This window comes from Aedes aegypti, chromosome 2, assembly GCF_002204515.2.
Source record: "Aedes aegypti strain LVP_AGWG chromosome 2, AaegL5.0 Primary Assembly, whole genome shotgun sequence".
Classification (NCBI taxonomy): Eukaryota; Metazoa; Arthropoda; class Insecta; order Diptera; family Culicidae; genus Aedes; species Aedes aegypti.
The window spans coordinates 352,755,559-352,774,787 of record NC_035108.1 but is presented as its reverse complement, the minus strand read 5'-3'; the positions used below and the strand labels follow the sequence as shown (position 1 = coordinate 352,774,787).

The 19,229-nt window shown below is 35.1% G+C and overlaps 1 protein-coding gene across 1 annotated transcript in view; it reads left to right on the top strand.

The window, feature by feature from the left end:
* The window catches only part of LOC5579471 (restin homolog), a 354,271-nt gene that overhangs the window by 271,209 nt on the left and 63,833 nt on the right, over positions 1–19,229 (top strand). Inside the window, 1 exon segment of the mRNA XM_021846323.1 lies at positions 17,194–17,304. Within this exon segment, the coding sequence (XP_021702015.1) occupies positions 17,194–17,304 (111 nt within the window).

Here is a 19,229-nt window from a genome sequence, read left to right as displayed (position 1 = left end):
CCGCCAACTAATACTAAAACAGCATTAAAGGCTACAATTATATGAGATTATCTGGTTGGAAGTCTGCTCCTCAACTTGCTTGCTCAGTATATCCAAGTTGCCATTTTGTATTTGAGCAAACACATTATAAATCTACAAATGGTCATAAATTGCTTTTCGCTGCAAAATTCCTTTGGAACAGGATTAGTTTTATATTAACGCACCAATAGTACAAAAATGTTATAATATGCAATACAGTGACACAAATTAATTTTCGTACGTGGCACTGTTTTCACATCAAGTTGGTATAAAACTATTAAATGATCCATAGACTTCGATATACTTTATCAATAACGAAGGTCATAAGTGTCGTCTGTTGTTCGGCAATCATAAACTGTATTCATTTGTTAAAATCTTTGGAACAATGAAAAAGTATCGAATTTGTGTCTAAAATTGACCCAAATCCATATTCCTACAACTAACAAAAATCAAACACACAACATTCAAAACTTATTTCTAATGTGCAAGATGATTGCCCAAGTTCTTAATAATTGTATTGTGCAGATGTAGTAGAGTACATTTGGACAATTTATTAGCTAAAATATTTCAAACTCGAGTAAATTTAAAAAAAATACCACTTTTTCAATGTTTTTTTTTTGTTAAAAATATCAGTAAGTCAAACAATAGCGTACATTTCTACTTAAAGATCATTTTTTAAGAATAATTACTGCGAATACTGAACAAGTTTCCAAAACTTATTTTAGAATAGCTACGAGTAAATATCAGCATCTTATACTTTAGAACAGTGTTTTCCAAATTTTTTTTTTGATTTTTGCCCCTTGAGGTACCGTTTTGATTCATATTACGGACAGCTTCAAATTCCGGACACTCTACTTTGTATGGGAAACATTTCACACGAAATGTTTCAATTTTTGTCGTTCAAAAGTTCTCATTTTCGAGGCTCGTTTTAGTAAGCTTTTTCCATAAATATCTTCGAAAATTTATAATGCTCAACTACCTTAGATGTCTCTTTAGTGGTTTGACGATTTCAATTGATGATTTGACTGTTCCAATAATGATTATCATGAGCTGTCCGGAATTCGATTCAAAGTGTCCGGAATATGAGGCAAAAGTGAGGAAGCGTCCGGAATAAGAATCATGAAAAGGCCACACATTTTGATTTATTTAAAATTATTCAAGTTGCGGAAGCGTATTCTTTACCCACCATTCGAAAGATAAGGGCTTCCTACGCTCGATTACGCTAAGGAATCATACAGAATGATTTATTTTGTATGCTCTATGCTGGGTTATACTTCACTGAGTCCTTAAGTGTCCGTAATATGAATCAAAACGGTATAATGTTGGAATTGATATAGGATTATTTAAATATTACATAACGCAAAATTTGTCAATTTTAGAACCCCTTCCTCCCTAATAACTTTTGTATGGAACATCTTTTGTAGGGATAATTAAACATTTTGGTATGAACCGTAACACAACGGAAGACCCACTCCCTCCTCCCATTTCATTTTCAAAAATGACCTCGATGCGAGTCCATGAAATATTAACACAATAACTGTTATGTTCATGTAAAAATATTTACTAAAATATCGATAACTGACAATTGTGAGAACTGGACAATAAATTATAATAGAAACTTTAACATTATCTTACGTAAATTACAGGCTACTGAATCGGATTTCACTTATCTGCGACGTCGATATAAGTTCGATCCACTTTATACTATTCCATTTTGAAATACACAGGGTGAAGAGTTACTCGGGCACTTCTATGATTCACTTTAGCATGGGGGTTTTTTCTCGGCCGAATTGTCTGAAACTTTGCAACAAGTGCGACGTACATTGTGGCCAAATATGAGCTCAGTAGCTTTCAAAAAACCCCACTGCGGAAGTGAATCAAAATATGCCAAGAATACGATCCGGCTCCCTATTGTATCATTTGTTAATTGTGATTTTTTTTTAAAACACCGCAAAGTGGTTGTGTGGTAGAGTAGGTGGCTCTCAATCTGAAGGTTCATGGTTCGAATCTCGTTCTGGCATTCTGCGTTGATATAAGCAGATTATGATTCGTTGATTTTGATGTCAAATTGTTTTATCCGTTGTTTTTAAGGCTGCTGAAATAATTAAGGGACCCAAACGCAAAGGGGTGTAAGTGACATTTTGATCGTTTTTTTTTTTTTGAGTAAAGTATACCAAATAATTCTACAGTTTCCAGGTTTTCCAATGGTATTTATGGGTTATTTTTCCGCTCAACAGGAAAAATAATATAATTCGTAGAATATTTGCTTATTTGTCTTGCTTTCATACAATTTGTATAAAATAAAAAAAAAAACTTCAAAATCGATTTTCTCCAAACTATGTTGTTGTCACTTACATCCCTTCGCTTGCAACGCCTTCTATTGTCGAGGATTGTAAAAAACAATTGTTGGACGTGTTTTGGGAACTTTTTTTCATTAATTTAAAACTCTGAAAAATGGTTAACAACTCAATTTTTACTGTAATATAATATAAAAGGTATTTATCCAAAACTTGTTAAAACATGTTTGTAGCTTAAGAACTGGTGAGAATGCGTACGGCCGAAAAATATAAAAATGTATACCATGGATTGTTTTCCTTGATAATCCCGATGCCGACAATATTCGCTGCCTAATGCAATTAAAAAAAAAACACAATTACTTATATTAAATATTAGGTATGTTGAACTTTTTTTAAATTCTCTTTTTGTAAATCCAAAACATGCTTTCTGTGCTATCAATTTTTATTAGCAATCATTCAATCATTCTTATCTAGAAAAATCTCAAATACCGACCGTATTTCTAATTTACATGATAACCGTGCTTAAAACTTACATAAAAAACCTGAATGCATACCTCAAGCTTTTTATCTACAATCATCAAGTGTTGTCTATCATAATTTTAAAATTATCCTGCTCAGAGTTATAGACGAGCTAATGTAAAATAGTTTTGATTAGGTTTGGAATTTATTATCCTTCGAATGCATGCCATGCCAAATCGGTCAAACACAGAACTCGACCATGTTCGTTTTGCAGTTATGTTGTCGGTATAGTAGAATAAGTGTTTTCCAGAGATAAATCGATAATTTTGAATCAAGAATATCTTTCGAAAATGGCCTATGAGTTTTGGCGTTCAATTTATTCTAGTACTTAAATTGTTGATTTTAAAGTAAAATGTTCTATGGAGAAGTTGTAGTAAGCCGTTTGGACTTCAAGAAAAATAGAGTAAAGTGGGGCAAAAGTTCGAGTGGGGTAAGAGTTTCTTTTTAAGATTTCCAGCTCAATTAAAAACAAATCTTATAAATGTCATGGTGGTTCGAATGCTATTCAAGTAAGAGACTTTCAATCCAAATATCATAAAAATCGATTGAGATTTGGAAAAGTTATGGCTATTTGTTGTTTTTCGACGTGAATATTGTAATTTTTGGTCAAATTTTCGTTGCATGGAACCAATTGAAGATGAAATATTTTTCAATATTTTATGTAAGGGCGTTTCTAGGCCTATCATAAGGATGCTTTGAGGTGTATTAGTTTTTGCAGAGATGCTTGAAAACAATTTTTGGCCCATAGTGGGGCAAAAGTTCGACCCATGTATAAAATCACGGAAAAATTTGCAAATTGCCTAAAATCCACATATTATTTTCAAATTTAGTTAAATTTGTCTGATCGTGTGGTAATTGTCACCAACATTTTACATTTCCACTTAGTTTTGTGAAAAACTGCTATTTTTGAGTATATTACAATTAACCCGGTTTTTGGCAATTTTTTGATGAAAATTTAGTGTGTATTTCTCGGCAAACTTAAGTTTACGGCTGGTGTAAAGTATGCCTGTCATAAAAGGATCGATATTTTGGGTTTTAGCCAGCGAACTTTTGCCCCACACTAGATTCGAACTCTTGCCCCACCGGTGGGGCAAAAGTTCGAATAAGACAATCAATTTTGAAACTGTTATAACTAAAAATGGGTAAATATTTTGACACAAGTTTGTTCAGCAAAATTATAGCCAATATGTTGAAGGTTCACTGTATGGTATTTGTTTTGTTTTAACTGCTATTGTTTTCCTGGAAACTTTGATTATACCACTAAGGTCGAACTTTTGCCCCACCTTACTCTATATACGCTAAAAAAATGTTATTATTTGTGATGTAAAATGAAATTTTGCTTTTTTTTTGTCAAAATAAATACGTTTTGATGATACAATAAGTATCTTGAACTAATTCTAAATTATAATTAATATCACGATTACATCTCTAGAAGAAGCCATTTTTGAATTATTTCAAGTTTAATACAAAAATGTATAATTCAATCGATAAAATAGGACAGTTATATTAGTTATTCAAGATTCTACTTTCTCTACTGACTTATTTATCTTTATAGACTGCGAATAACTAATGGAATGACCTATTTTGTTATTTAAATAATAATTGTTTTCATTAAACTTGAAATAAATCAGTTTTTAACTAAAAATTTCAGCATATTTTATATTAAAATTACGCAATAGCTCCGAAAAAAATCTACAAAATCACTCAAAAAGTTGGACTAACTGTTCTTAACTATTATACAATTGTTATTATAAGAAATATTTACAACTGACTTAACTTACCAGAGTGACAGCTTGTTTTTCGACTTTCAAAATTAAGAGACCAGCCCACTGAAGTCTGTCGTATTTGTTTTTCCTAATAAAATTAGCTTCTTTGGTACTACCGACATTATTTTCACATTGACCATTATTTTCACATTCTTCAACTTTGAGGATTTGTAACTCTCAGAATTATGAGTAGATATTGATTTTTTTTTTTTTTTTTTTTTTTTTTTTTTTTTTTTTTTTTTTTTTTTTTTTTTTTTTTTTTATTAGTATCATTCCAAACCTTACATTCATTTCTTATATCTAGGTGTTCTGTGTTATTAGACAACACTCTCATCCTAATTTGGTAAAATAAATTTAAGATTTAATTAACATTTTGGTAACAACATATTACATTTCATTTGCCGTAGCAGTTCAGTTTTTTTTTACAGGTGAGTTGATTTCACCTGCTTATAAGAGTAAAAAAAAACGTTTTTAATATACTTAACCTAGCTTAACCTAAACATATAACGCATTAATCGTGGCAATAGAAGATTGTAACGATTTTTGCCTGAAATTATTTATTATTTTATTTGACATTTGTTCCAATGTTTCAACATTGGATATTCTATGTAACTCATTGGTACTATACCAGGGAGGAAGCCTCAGAATCATTTTCAAAATTTTATTTTGAATTCTCTGCAGAGCTTTCTTCCTGGTATTACAACAGCTAGTCCATATTGGTACAGCATACAACATGGCTGGCCTGAAAATTTGTTTGAATATCAAAAGCTTGTTCTTAAGACAAAGTTTTGATTTTCTATTAATAAGGGGATAGAGACATTTTACATATTTATTACATTTGGCTTGAATGCCCTCAATGTGATTTTTGAAAGTTAAATTCTTATCTAGCATGAGCCCTAGATACTTAACTTCATCTGACAAATAAAGAGCTTTTGGTTTATGTGGGAATATTATTAGTTGAGTTTTGGAAGCATTAGGAGAAATCTTCCATTTTTGCAAGTATGAAGAAAAAATATCCAAACTTTTTTGCAATCGACTACAGATGACACGCAGGCTTCGTCCTTTGGCGGAGAGGCCTGTGTCATCCGCAAACAAAGATTTTTGACATCCCTGAGGTAACTCAGGTAAGTCAGATGTGAAAATATTGTATAATATTGGTCCCAAAATGCTGCCTTGAGGAACACCAGCTCTTACAGGAAGTCTTTCAGATCTGGAGTTCTGATAATTAACCTGAAGTGTACGATTTGACAGATAACTTTGAATTATTCTAACAATGTATGTTGGAAAATTAAAGTTTTTTAATTTTACAATCAAACCTTCATGCCAAACACTGTCGAATGCTTTTTCTATGTCTAGAAGAGCAAGACCAGTAGAACTGCCTTCAGATTTGTTGGAACGAATCAAATTTGTTACACGTAAAAGTTGATGAGTGGTCGAATGTCCATGGCGGAATCCGAACTGTTCATTGGCAAAAATTGAATTTTCGTTGATGTGGGCCATCATTCTGTTCAAAATAACCTTTTCAAAAAGTTTACTGATGGAGGAAAGCAAACTGATTGGACGATAGCTAGAAGCTTCTGCAGGATTTTTGTCTGATTTTAAAATTGGAACAACCTTAGCATTTTTCCATTTGTCAGGAAAATATGCTAATTGAAAACATTTGTTAAATATATCAACTAAAAATGATAAGCTACTTTCTGGAAGTTTCTTGATGAGGATGGATGAGGAGGATTTTTCTCATCATCGCCAGGAGCTTTCATATTTTTGAATTTTTTAATAATAGTTCTCACTTCTTCCAAATCAGTCTCCCATGAATTTTCGAAAACGTTCTCTTGATTGAGAATATTTTCGAACTCCTGAGTAACTTCATTTTCAATTGGACTAGTAAGTCCTAAATTAAAATTGTGCGCACTTTCAAACTGCATAGCAAGTTTTTGAGCTTTTTCGCAATTAGTTAGTAATAATTTGTTTTCCTCTTTCAATGCCGGTATTGGCTTCTGAGGTTTTTTCAAGATTTTAGATAATTTCCAAAAGGGCTTAGAGCCAGGGTCCAATTGAGAAATTTTATTTTCAAAATTTTTGTTTCTTAATTGAGCAAAACGCCTCTTGATTTCTTTCTGCAAATCCTGCCATATAATTTTCATAGCAGGATCGCGAGTGCGTTGAAATTGCCTTCTCCTCACGTTTTTAAGACGGATCAAGAGTTTAAGATCATCGTCTATAATCACGGATTCAAATTTTACTTCACATTTTGGAATTGCAATGCTCCGGGCTTCAACAATGGAATTTGTTAAAGTTTCAAGAGCATTGTCAATATCAAGTTTAGTTTCTAAAGAAATGTTAACATCAAGATTAGAGTCAACATACGTTTTATATATATTCCAGTCGGCTCGTAAATAATTGAAAGTGGAGCTGATAGGATTGAGAATCGCTTCTTGGGATATATGAAATGTAACAGGGACATGATCAGAATCAAAATCAGCATGAGTAATCAGTTGGCTACAAAGATGACTAGAGTCGGTTAAGACCAAATCAATCGTAGATGGATTTCTAGAAGAGGAAAAACATGTGGGGCTATCAGGGTATTGAATTGAGAAATATCCTGAAGAGCACTCATCAAATAAAATTCTGCCGTTGGAATTACTTTGAGAATTATTCCATGACCGGTGTTTGGCATTAAAGTCACCAATGACAAAAAATTTTGACTTAATGCGAGTCAATTTACGCAAGTCAGTTTGGAGCAAATTAACTTGCTGCCCAGAGCATTGAAAAGGCAAATAGGCAGCTATGAAAGTATATTTACCAAACTGTGTTTCAACAGAAACACCTAAAGTTTCAAAAACTTTAGTTTCAAATGATGAAAACAGTTGATGTTTTATACGCCTATGAATGATGATTGCAACTCCCCCACATGCCCCATCAAGTCGATCATTACGATAAACAAAAAAGTTAGGATCTCTTTTGAGTTTAGATCCAGGTTTTAAATACGTTTCGGTAATAACTGCTATATGCACGTTATTAACCGTAAGAAAATTAAACAGCTCGTCCTCTTTACCATTCAGAGAACGAGCATTCCAATTTAAAATATTTAAATTATTATTTGGATCCATTAGAAAAACGTAATCCAATAACAATTTGATTTGTAAATTTCACACCTACTTGGACTGCTTCAGTCATAGTGGTGGCTTTGAACATTGCATCAATCATTAGATTCAATTGTTCAGTTAGAAAATTAAAATCAGAGGCAGACATGTCATGTGATTTCCCATTGGAATTTCCGGTAGACGAAGAAGCGGAGTTACCTGTGGCGGTAGTGTTTTTTCCATTTGATTTGAAACAAGTAGAATTGGTACCCATGGATCGAACAGGGGAGGAGTTCAAATTTCCTGCTACGATATCGGCAAAGGATTTACCGTGGGTAGATACATTCGAAATTGAAAGATTCGAACGGCTACCCGACGGATTAAAATTAGTTTGTGAATGAGCATGATTATGATCTTCCTGATGGGTATGATTCATGATCAAGCGATCGTTAACTGAAAAATGAGCATTGTTCGATACTCTACCAGGCAAATTCCGGAAACGACCGTTATCGTAACGGATATTATCTTTCATCTGCCTGGCACGAGCCTCAATGACCCTTTTGCGTGAAGGACAATTCCAAAAATTGGACTTATGGTTAGCCCCGCAATTACAGCATATGAATTTGGTGGTATCTTCCTTCACTGGACAGACGTCTTTGGCGTGAGAAGAACCTCCGCAAATCATGCATTTAGCATCCATGCGACAATTTTTTGTACCATGACCCCACTTTTGGCACCGACGGCACTGAGTGGGGTTCTGGAAATTTCCTCCAGGTTTCTGGAAATGTTCCCATGTCACACGGACATCAAACAAAAATTTTGCTTTTTCTAAAGCTTTAATATTATTTAGTTCTTTTTTGTTAAAGTGAACTAAATAAAATTCTTGAGAAAGCCCTTTCCGAACAATGCCAGATTGGGTTCTCTTTTTCATAATGATTACTTGAACAGGGGAAAATCCAAGTAAATCATTTATTCCATTTTTGATCTCTTCAGGTGATTTATAGTCACTTGAGAGACCTTTCAAGACAACTTTGAACAAACGTTCAGTTTTGTCGTCATAAGTAAAAAATTTGTGCTTCTTCTCTTCAAGATGTTTGAGAAGAAGTTCACGATCTTTAAGAGTTTCCGGCAAAACGCGACAGTCTCCTTTCTTTGCGATTTGGAAGGAAACCTTGATTCCCCTAATGGAGTTCAAGATCTCCTGCCTAAATCCCCCAAATTCGGAACAACTGACCACGATAGGCGGCACTCTTTGCTTCCTCACTTGAATCAAAGAGCCTGGGCTAGAGGCTGCTTCGATTTGGTGTTCGGAAAATTTGTCTAGAGCATCGAACTGATTGCTCATTTCGATACAATTATTCATTTCACCCTTGGAAGAAACTTCGCATTCCGGGGAAGCGTCCTTTCTTCCATTCTTGCCACGTGTAGTGACAGTTTTAAAACCCACTTTTTTGGAAGGAAGTAGTGAATTCAGAGATTCACCCTTCCTTTTGTTAGTTGTTGATACCATGTTTAGTTAATAAACGAGAAAGACGTGACCTTCGAGAGGTTTTTTCCCTAGACGGTGTCCAAGAAGGATTACCACCGCTAGCTTTCGCCAACGGGTCCAACGAAAAATCGAAGGCACGGGTCCAAACAAGGATCGTAAAGGGATCAATAGTAGAAAAAATAGTACTGAAAAGTACTGTTTTAGTAGCACTGAAAAGTACCGTTTTTAATTTTAGCACTGAAAAGTACTGTTTTTGTAGCACTGAAAAGTACTGTTTTATTGCTTTAGGTAGTTTTTAAGAAAACTTCCAAGAGCAGAGAGAATTCGTGTACGCACAGCACGAAGGTACGATGCGCACTGAGTAGATATTGATAGTTTTTACATTTATTTAGGTTCTATATTTACGTAACAACTGTGCAAAATATGAGGCAAATCCATCAAGATATAACAAAAATGCTTGAATAACGAAAAAAGTGTGTCCTTCAAGACAAAAAAGGGGCTACTTTGGACATTTTCAGAAATTTTCAAAATTTGATAACAAAATTATTGTTTGTCATAAATTTTAAACTGATTATATAGATTTTCGTCTATAATGATGCAATAGAACGTTTTTTCATTCATAAACATAAATTAGAAAATTGCAAATCTAAAAACCGTTACACATATATAAAAAATTTCAACGAAACATGCCATTCACTATTTTCAGTTTTCAGTATGAAACTTAAACTTTCAACTTCCTCTTAAATGGAACTATCAGTTACGAATGCTTGATTTTTGAATTTACATAAACGAACGATGTAACTAATAGGTACTGATAAATGAGTAATGCACAAAATCTGTCTTATCTATTATTCCTCATATAATATGAACGATATATAGAGGGATCACATTAATACCACATTACTACTTGTTAGTTATCAAGTAATTTTAAATTAAAACGCAATCTATGAAGTAAAGTTTTGCAAGTTGGTAGAGAAGTAAAAGTTTAGTTTTGTAGTATGCTTTTAGCTTCTTAGCAGCTTAGAGCTGGCTTAGAGTAGTTTGTTTAGAAATAGCAAGGATGCAATTGTTTTATACTGCAAATTCATGTAAAATATGGCTGCAAATTTTTTTTTTAGAGATTATGTTGTGAACTTGCTGTTGGTACGTATTGAAATATATGTGTTTTATGTCTATTCGTTTTTCCCAATATTTATTTAATTTCTTTTACTGTTGTAAAATACACAAACCAGAACATTATAACTAAATAAAAGTCTTAAAAATAAAACCTTAGATCAATTAAAACAAATATTTTTTAGCAAAACACTATCATAATTTTTGTGAAAGATGACGATTCGATAGTTTTGCGATGCTCTCAATAAGTTTCCACGACTTGGGGAAAATTCAAACAATGTTTGCATAGCCAATGTTTTATACCTTGTGATTATTTATTCTGATTATTTTGAAATGTTTTCTTGTTTATCCTGTTATTGTTGATGTTGTTCCAAAAAAATATCTTGCCTAGTGGTAGAGCATACATTGGTTAATAAAAGTGCTGAAGACACGAAATTGCTCAGATTAATATTTATCTTCTTCTTTCTGGCATTAACGTCCCCACTGGGACAGAGCCTGCTTCTCAGATTAGTGTTCTTATGAGCACTTCCACAGTTATTAACTGAGAGCTTACTGTGCCAATGACCATTGTTGCATGTGTATATCGTGTGGCAGGTACGAAGATACTCTTATGCCCTGGGAAGTCGAGAAAATTTCCAATCCGAAAAGATCCTCGACCGGTGGGATTCGAACCCACGACCCTCAGCTTGGTCTTGCTGAATAGCTGCGCGTTTACCGCTACGGCTATCTGGGCCCCAGATTAATATTTATGCTGCAAATAAATTCAAAAGGTGAGTGTCCAAAGTAGCCCCCGGAATCAAAAGTAGCCCCGCCCGATGGTACTGTTGATGTATACGTCAAGTTTTCGACCGAGTAATGTCCTCAAAATTGTATGTTGTAAATTGTAAATCGAAGTATTCTGTATTCTCAGTCACAATATGGTTTTAAGCTGAGGTGAAACTCGCGAAGACGGTTTTCTTTTTCTGCGATTGCTGAGTTTTTTTATTCCACTCTGTGTTTTCATCGATCATGCGCAAGCCGTTTAAACCGTCATCTCAGCAAACTGAACATCTTAGCAATAAAATATTGCGTTTAAATCGAACAATAAATAGCATTTTGAGTGACATTTTATACCAGCAACAAGAAATTTACTTGATTTATTAGCATCTTTGGAAAATCTTCACCGCTAACTGATTTAACAGTTAATTTTTAATATAATACTTTTCACTTTTTCAGCCAAAAACCGATGGGCTGCATTTTACGTTTTGCGACAGTGGAATCTGGGCTGCATATGACGTTGATATTTTCCCTTTTCGCGAGTCTCTCTCAGGTTTTAAGTACACGGGAAACATAATTGTCACAAGCCGGAAGTGTTCCAAGATTAACAAGTCTACAACGATTTCAAAGAAATAGCGTTAGCGTTAGCGTAGTTACGGTATACTTCTTAGATAGTCTCATCTAGAATACTTTCAGGAAAAAGGCTTGGGAGTTAACCTTGATTTAATCTGAAACAAGAATTCCAAAATCATGAATGTCGCTATTCCCGGCCACACCCATCTTTACCGTAACTTGAGATAAAAGAATTGAAAACTCAGCCTTCATAAGTGCAACGGTGTTGGGGATTGGGAAAGGCATTATGTCAGGATTCGCCTGAAAAGTTGGAGATAGACCAAGAGCTTTTAATGTTTAATTGTTTTCAATTTAGTCTTTTGAATGCCGGCAATCAAAGGAGAGAAAGAGTGCCTTATTAACAATATGAACAAGATTGTTTCCCTTGAAAAAGGAATGATCGCGCGTTCGACGGTAGTTACATTGTGCTCGGTAAAAAGCAGAACTGATCTCTCCAGGTATAGTAAGTGGGAGTCCTAGTAATGATAAAACTTTGGTAGTACTTATCGCGGAGATTAGTTTGAAATTGTTGAAGACTTTGTTAATCTTGGAACACTTTTGACATGTTGCAATGATGTTCCATGTAGAGTCAAAATCATGTTTTGGCTGAGAATACAAATACGTTAATTTTAATATAAAGTGCTAAGGACAACACTCGGTGAAAACTATGCGTATACATCAAGAGTAGTACCAGATATACAAAGAAGCTAAATAAGGCAGACTCCAATGGGCTGGTCATTTAGTGTGAAAGTCGAAAAATCAGCTGTAAATTAATAATGTTCAGCATTGAATGTTTCAATTTTGTCTAACATAAGATCAACATTACTTTGCAATGGCTTACCGGCTTAAGTCATATAGAAAAATATACTCAAACCACTCTGCTAAGTTAAGTCAGTTGCAAATATTTGAAATTATAACAGCGATAACAATTATATACTAGTTAAGAACAGTTTAGCTAACTTTTTGAGCGATTTTGTAGGTGTCCTGTCGTGTGATTTTAATACAGATTATATTGAATTTTTTAGTTAAAAACTTCAAATTAGGATTTCTAGAGATTCCTTGGGGCCCACATAGCCGTAGCGGTAAACGCGCAGCTATTCAGCATGACCATGCTGAGGGTCGTGGGTTCGAATCCCGCTGGTCGAGGATCTTTTCGTAAAGGAAATTTTCTCGATTCCCAGGGCATAGAGTATCTTCGTACCTGCCACACGATTATACACATGCACAAATGGTCAATCTGCAAAGAAAGCTCTCAGTTAATAACTGTGGAAGTGCTCATAAAAGAACACTAATCTGAGAAGCAGGCTTTGTCCCAGTTGGGACGTAACACCAGATAGAAGAAGAAGAAGGAATTCCTACTACAGACTTTTTTTTTAAATTGACCCATAGGTGCAGAATGAGAGATTTGATGGATATTTTTTATAATAACGGTCTGTCGGGGCACCGTGAGAGTTTTCCAAATGAATTGTATGCAAAAAATCATAGGCCATTTTCAAAAGTTATTCTTGAGTCAAAATGATCGATTTATCTATAGAAAACACTTATTCAACCATACTGAAAACATGTGCGCAATTTGATGCAAGTCGAAGATCATCGAGCTCGATTTTAATTTTTTTCCACTCATTCTGGGTGGAATTTGTGCATAACATTTATAACAAATCCAAAACTAAAAATTTTATAATAATAATTTTATTATAATTTTTATTTTAAATTTTACTATCAAACATTATTATAGATATTGATAAACAAAATATCGGTAATTTTGCCGTAAAGTATATCAATGCTATCTACTCATTCAAATTATTTTGTATTTTAATTATAAAACCAATATACTGAATAATAGGGTCCTATTTTTAGAATGATTTGAATATGAATTCAAAGATAATTAAGCATAAGCATAAGCTGCTGCTACTCCGTGATTGATTGAAATTATCTAATTTGCATGGGAAACCAGCAGAAGTAGCTTGGGCTACTTGCAGCACACAGCCCAGCGAAATATCAGCGAATATGAATTGTAAGATAATTTAATATAAAGATAACATCAATTATGTACAGCATAGTGTAGGGTAGTTTGTTCTAAAACAAAGTTCGTCGTTCAAATTATTTCTACAAACAAGTTTAAAATTAACCTTTACCTGTTTATTAAAACAAAAAATTGGTGTACATGGATAAAAATAACATTTTAGAAGAGTTTTGAAATTATGATATGACATGATAAACTGCTTATGATTTCTGTAAACTAAAAACATTTCAACCAAAACTTTTTCAGTGCTCAAGAATATACTTTTAAGATTGATTTTTACATTTGTTAGATTTTATGGCAAAAAACCTTGAAAACCTGGTATTTCTCATCATTTGACCTGCGTTGGAAATTGTCCAAATGTACTCCACTACATCTGGTTTGTTTGAATTTTGATAGGTACCTATACGAACATGGATTTGGATCAATTTTAATACTTTTCCAATAATCCAAAAATGATAGAAACATTTTATGACTGTTGAATAACAGATGACACCAAAGACCTTCGTTATTGATAAAGTGTTTTAAACTACAACCTCCATGAGTCGATATCTGAAGGGACCATCGACTCATGGAAATATCGATTGGTGGAAACAAATTGCTTAGAAAGCCGTTTGAGGGGACCATGCAATCTAGGAAATTTTGTTTTAGTATGGTTACATAAGTCGATGAGTACATGGTTACATGAGTAAATATATCATTCAATAGTTTTTTTACTATCTTGATGTAAAAATAGTATTCTGTACGAATATGAAATTGAGCCACTGTATAAACCATCATTACACGTAACGGTTTTCTTTTTCTATTTGCCAATACTAAAACATTTTGATTTTCGAACTACGTACAATTGCAAATATCACTTTTGGTGACTACAAAGTAAAATTCTACGAAAAATCAGATAATACATTGGTCGACATTCAGACATTGATTAAGCATCTGGGCATTTTTTTAAATTATCGGACAGGTTTGGGCCGGAGGTTCTCCGATTTGCATGAAATTTTCACCAGAGGTAGAGCTTGTGGATACATGATCAAAATTGAAATTCAAAAAAATTATAGTGGCCTATTTTCCCGGAAAACTCTAGATGAATTTTCACGATTTCTCTATATACCTCAAACTTTGAAAATTCATATCTCCTGAACTATGCATCGTAGAACAAAAGTTTTTTAGTGAAATCGAAAGGAAATTTCCTCAGCAATCTAATAAAAATATAAAAAGAAAAACATTTCTTGGAAAATTTTTCACCATGAAGAAAATTGTCGGGAAAATAGCGAAAAAACTATCGTCTGTATCATGAAAAATTTTCAAAAAAATATTTTTTGTTTCGTTAATCCATACTCTAACTTTCGTCCATAGACGCCAAAGTGGTATCTTTTACCGTTTGGACGACAGAACTGAAAAACCGATGACCACCCGCACGCTTCCCATAGGAAAATGTTTTCTATTGTGGGCCTCATAACCGTGCGCTAACGGCGGCAGTAATTTACACGCATTGTAAGTGTGACACAGTAAACCATCCTTTCCTTTCCAGTCAGAAGAAGCTTTTCGTCAATCGGACCACTCTCCATTGGTCAGTTGGGTGTTTTGTGTGTCCTTCATCAGCAACGTTATTTAGTATTAAAGCTAACAGCCTCTATGAAAGCCGCACGGGAAGTTCTTGTTACAATCAATCATTATGGTAGCGTTTGAAGGATCAACTATATGCTTGGCAACTATATGATACTGAGGGTCAAGCATGGGAAACACCTACTCAGTTATTGTGTTTCCCTCACTCGCTTCCATGCACAGTCGGGAGCGAAAAAGCCGTTTTTTTACTAAGCCGAACGTTTCAATTTCCAGTGCCCATTCTTTTTCGTCGGCGAGCACTAAGCGAAACAAAAAACGGCATCTAATCAGTCGAATGCAATACCAAAATTCGGACAAAGGAAAAACATTTGAAAAGGGCCCAAGAGGTCTTGAGCTTTTTTCAGAAACGTTGCTGTTGAGCCCTTTTTAGCCCGCCCACGCAAACTTACCCCACTATCAGAAAGATTGGTGTTAGCTCTTCCTGATAGTGGTATTGGTGAGCGTGATCGAGTTGAATTCTCGCGAAACATTACTAAAGGACCTATCTAACATTGAGAGGCTCTCTTTGTTTACTTTCTCTTTCATTCATAACTGTGTCACATTAACCTCTTCTGTTGCGTTTTTCGTATGAAACGCTAGTCAAGGGAATTGACTTTCGATCTATAGTGAAAAACTTCCCAAAATTTTTAGTATTCCACTGTTATAATCGAAAGAGAATGAGAGAGGAGAGAATCTCTCATTTGTACATAGGTCCTTTAGTAATGTTTCGCGAGAATTGGGTTCAACAGCGGCTTGCAAAGCCAATGTTTACCAATGTCGATGTGCCCTTTTGAAATGTTTGTCCAGGAATGGTTGTTTACATTCTGATTCCGTTCGAATGGCATTCGGGTTTGAGTGCTAATGAGCGTTCACTGACTGGCAGTCCACACCACGGAATGATTCAGTGAGTAGGAATCCTCTCAGTCAGTTCAATGCATTCGGCGAATGGATGCTAAGTGCATTAACTCGTGCCTCGCAGATACAAGTGTATTGGTATTCGCTTCTCTTCGCGTTCCTTCCGATTGTCGCCTTTACACAATCAATCGGTTTCGACGCTTCCATGCTACACTCCGCCTAGGACGGTTCAGCTATCACTGAATGTTCGATAGCAGCAGATTGTTTGCTATTTTTCATCGGTGGCGTTCGGGTGAGTGAGTGAATTTTCCCATGCTTGCTGAGGGTCAGTTCCTATTACCTATATTATTAAATGTTAGGATCGTTTTCAATTAAAGACCGTTGGTCTTAATAGTAAAGGTTACGAATAAAGGACATACAAAACACCCAACAGACCAAAAGAGAGTGGTCCGATTGACGAAAAGCTTCTTCTGACTGGAAAGGAAAGGATGGTTTACTGCGTTACACTTAAAATACGTGTAAATTACTGCCGCCGTTAGCGCACGGTTATGAGGCCCACAATAGAACACATTTTTCTATGGGAAGCGTGCGGGTGGTCATCGGTTTTTCAGTTCTGTCGCCTAAACGGTAAAAGATACCACTTTGGCGTCTATGGACGAAAGTTAGAGTATAGATTGATGAAACTATGCAACGATTTCACTAAAAAACTTTTGTTCTACGATGCATAGTTCAGGAGATATGAATTTTCAAAGTTTGAGGTATATAGAAAAATCGTGAAAATTCATCAAGAGTTTTCCGGGAAAATAGGCCACTATAATTTTTTTGAATTTCACTTTTGGTCATGTATCCACGAGCTCTACCTCTGGTGAAAATTTCATGCAAATCGGAGAACCTTCGGCCCAAATTGTCCGATAATAAAAAAAAATCCCCATCTGCCAGTTCTTGACATTAATCATACTGATTCGCGGAATTGATTCCCCATCATATTTTCTACCATGCATCGCGATATCCAGTATGATTGGCATTAAATTATTAATTCCATTTCTCTGATTTTCCACAGGACGTCCTCCGGGAGAAACAGAATCACATCGAGCAACTGATGCGAGAGCGGGAAATCGACCGAGAGGAAAACGCCAATCAGACAATCATGTACCAAAAGAGCGTGCAACAGGTAACAATAGGGGGTTTGCATGGAAGATGAGAGGCGACGAAAGAGAGAGAATACGACCGACATTAATCCTTCAAGCTTCATAAAAGGGGACGCATGGTTATTCGTGAACCATGCAAAACGGATTTTCAATTTCTCATTTTTGCCATGTTTCAAATCTGACGGAGCTTTAATTTTGATTTCAGCGTGACACCGACAGCGAAGTGGGCCGTTGGGCCGATTTGGTACGTCGACGAGCCCTCCGAATTGCCGACCTGCGCCGTGAATTCCAAGGCTGGCACGGTAATCACGAACGGCACTGCATTCTTCACGATGTCCTTTTGGCTTGAGCTGAAAACTGATGGTGATGTGGATAGAAAGACAGACGGAAGGACGAACGAACAGACAGCAGGATGAAATACATATTTTTTCTCGAGAAAAGTATGGTGGATAATGAACTGAATGAAGGAGCAGCGGAAAAGAATATGGCAGAGCACGGAAACTTGAGAGCCATCACCCAACGAATCAAGTCTCACTCGAGACTTGATGAATGGAACTTCCGGAACTTAATGCAGATGACTATTTAACGACGTTATTTTTAATACACAGCTGCACACAATCGGAAACGGTTTCTGGCGAACGAGGGCTTGATCAATAAAAAAATGCAACACCTTGCTTTTGTTTTATTTAAATATTTAGGGAATAGATGGTAAGGCATGCGCTAGTTTTAGAAACGAATGTATTATTAGACAATTAAGGCTTGTCCATATTTTGTTCGCTGTTCTGTTTTTTAAACTATGTGAAACTGCATTAAAGCTATTGTCCCAAGTACTTACATTTGGTTTTATTCACGTGTGAAAAGCAGGCACTTTATTTTGTCGGTGACTGTATCTGCAGAACAATCAACATTGAATTCTAAATCATCCAGAAAATCTGCGCCGGCGGCATTCATTTCGCACAGTTAATGGGACGGATCTTCCCCAGCAGCACACATTTTGTTGCTTTAGTTGCAATTTCCGGCTTTACGATTACTTTACCTCCCTTCTTGTTGATGTTGGCTTCGTTGATCGACTGGTGGTCGAGGAGGACGACCAAATGCCAGGCTCATAAACCGCAACCCGTGCAGCCGTTACGCCATTGCCACTTGCTGCAACAAACAGTGGTAGCAGCGGTGTATGGTAACTTTTTCTTCGGTTTTATTACATCCTGCATCCGTGGCGTGTCAGCTGGTTGGGCTAGTTAGATGGCCCTCGATGTCATGGGCGTCTATTTGCGGACAAAAATTCTCGATTAGTAGGGACTGTTAGTTTTAGTAAACCGATACATGAACCGAATAAGCATCTGAATTATATAATACCTTTAAACAAGGCCAATCTATAAACAAGATTTTCGCGTTTCGCGATCTTCAGAATTTTTAATCAATTTCCTACGATATTTACACGGAATTTCCATCTGGGATTCTCAGAATAAAAAATTCAATGAATAATTAGTGTTGATTATTCAATTTCCTTCTTTCAGAATTCTGATGCCAATCCTACCAGATTTTCAGCAATCTCTATAATCTTTCCTCGAAGAATCGTTCGAAGAATTCTTCAAGGTATTTCTCCATAATTTTCTTAAACATTCTTCCTCTTTAACACACCCTTTAAAATATTCTAAGTAATAACTTAAAACATCTTCCAGCTCTTTCTGCAGGAATTCTTCAGGAAACTTCTAAGGAATTTTTTTGAAAGAACTTGTACTTCAGTGTGTTTTTCTCCGGGTAGCTTTTTGAAATTCCATCTAAGAATTCTCTAGAATGAAGTTTGATGAATTTTTTCATCAAGAATTTCAGAAATTTCTTCGGAATTTCTTTCTGTGGATTATTTAAAAAATTCTTTATGTATTTTGTCAAGAATGCTATAATATATTTCTGTACGAACTACTCCAAGTATATTAGCTGTTAAAAA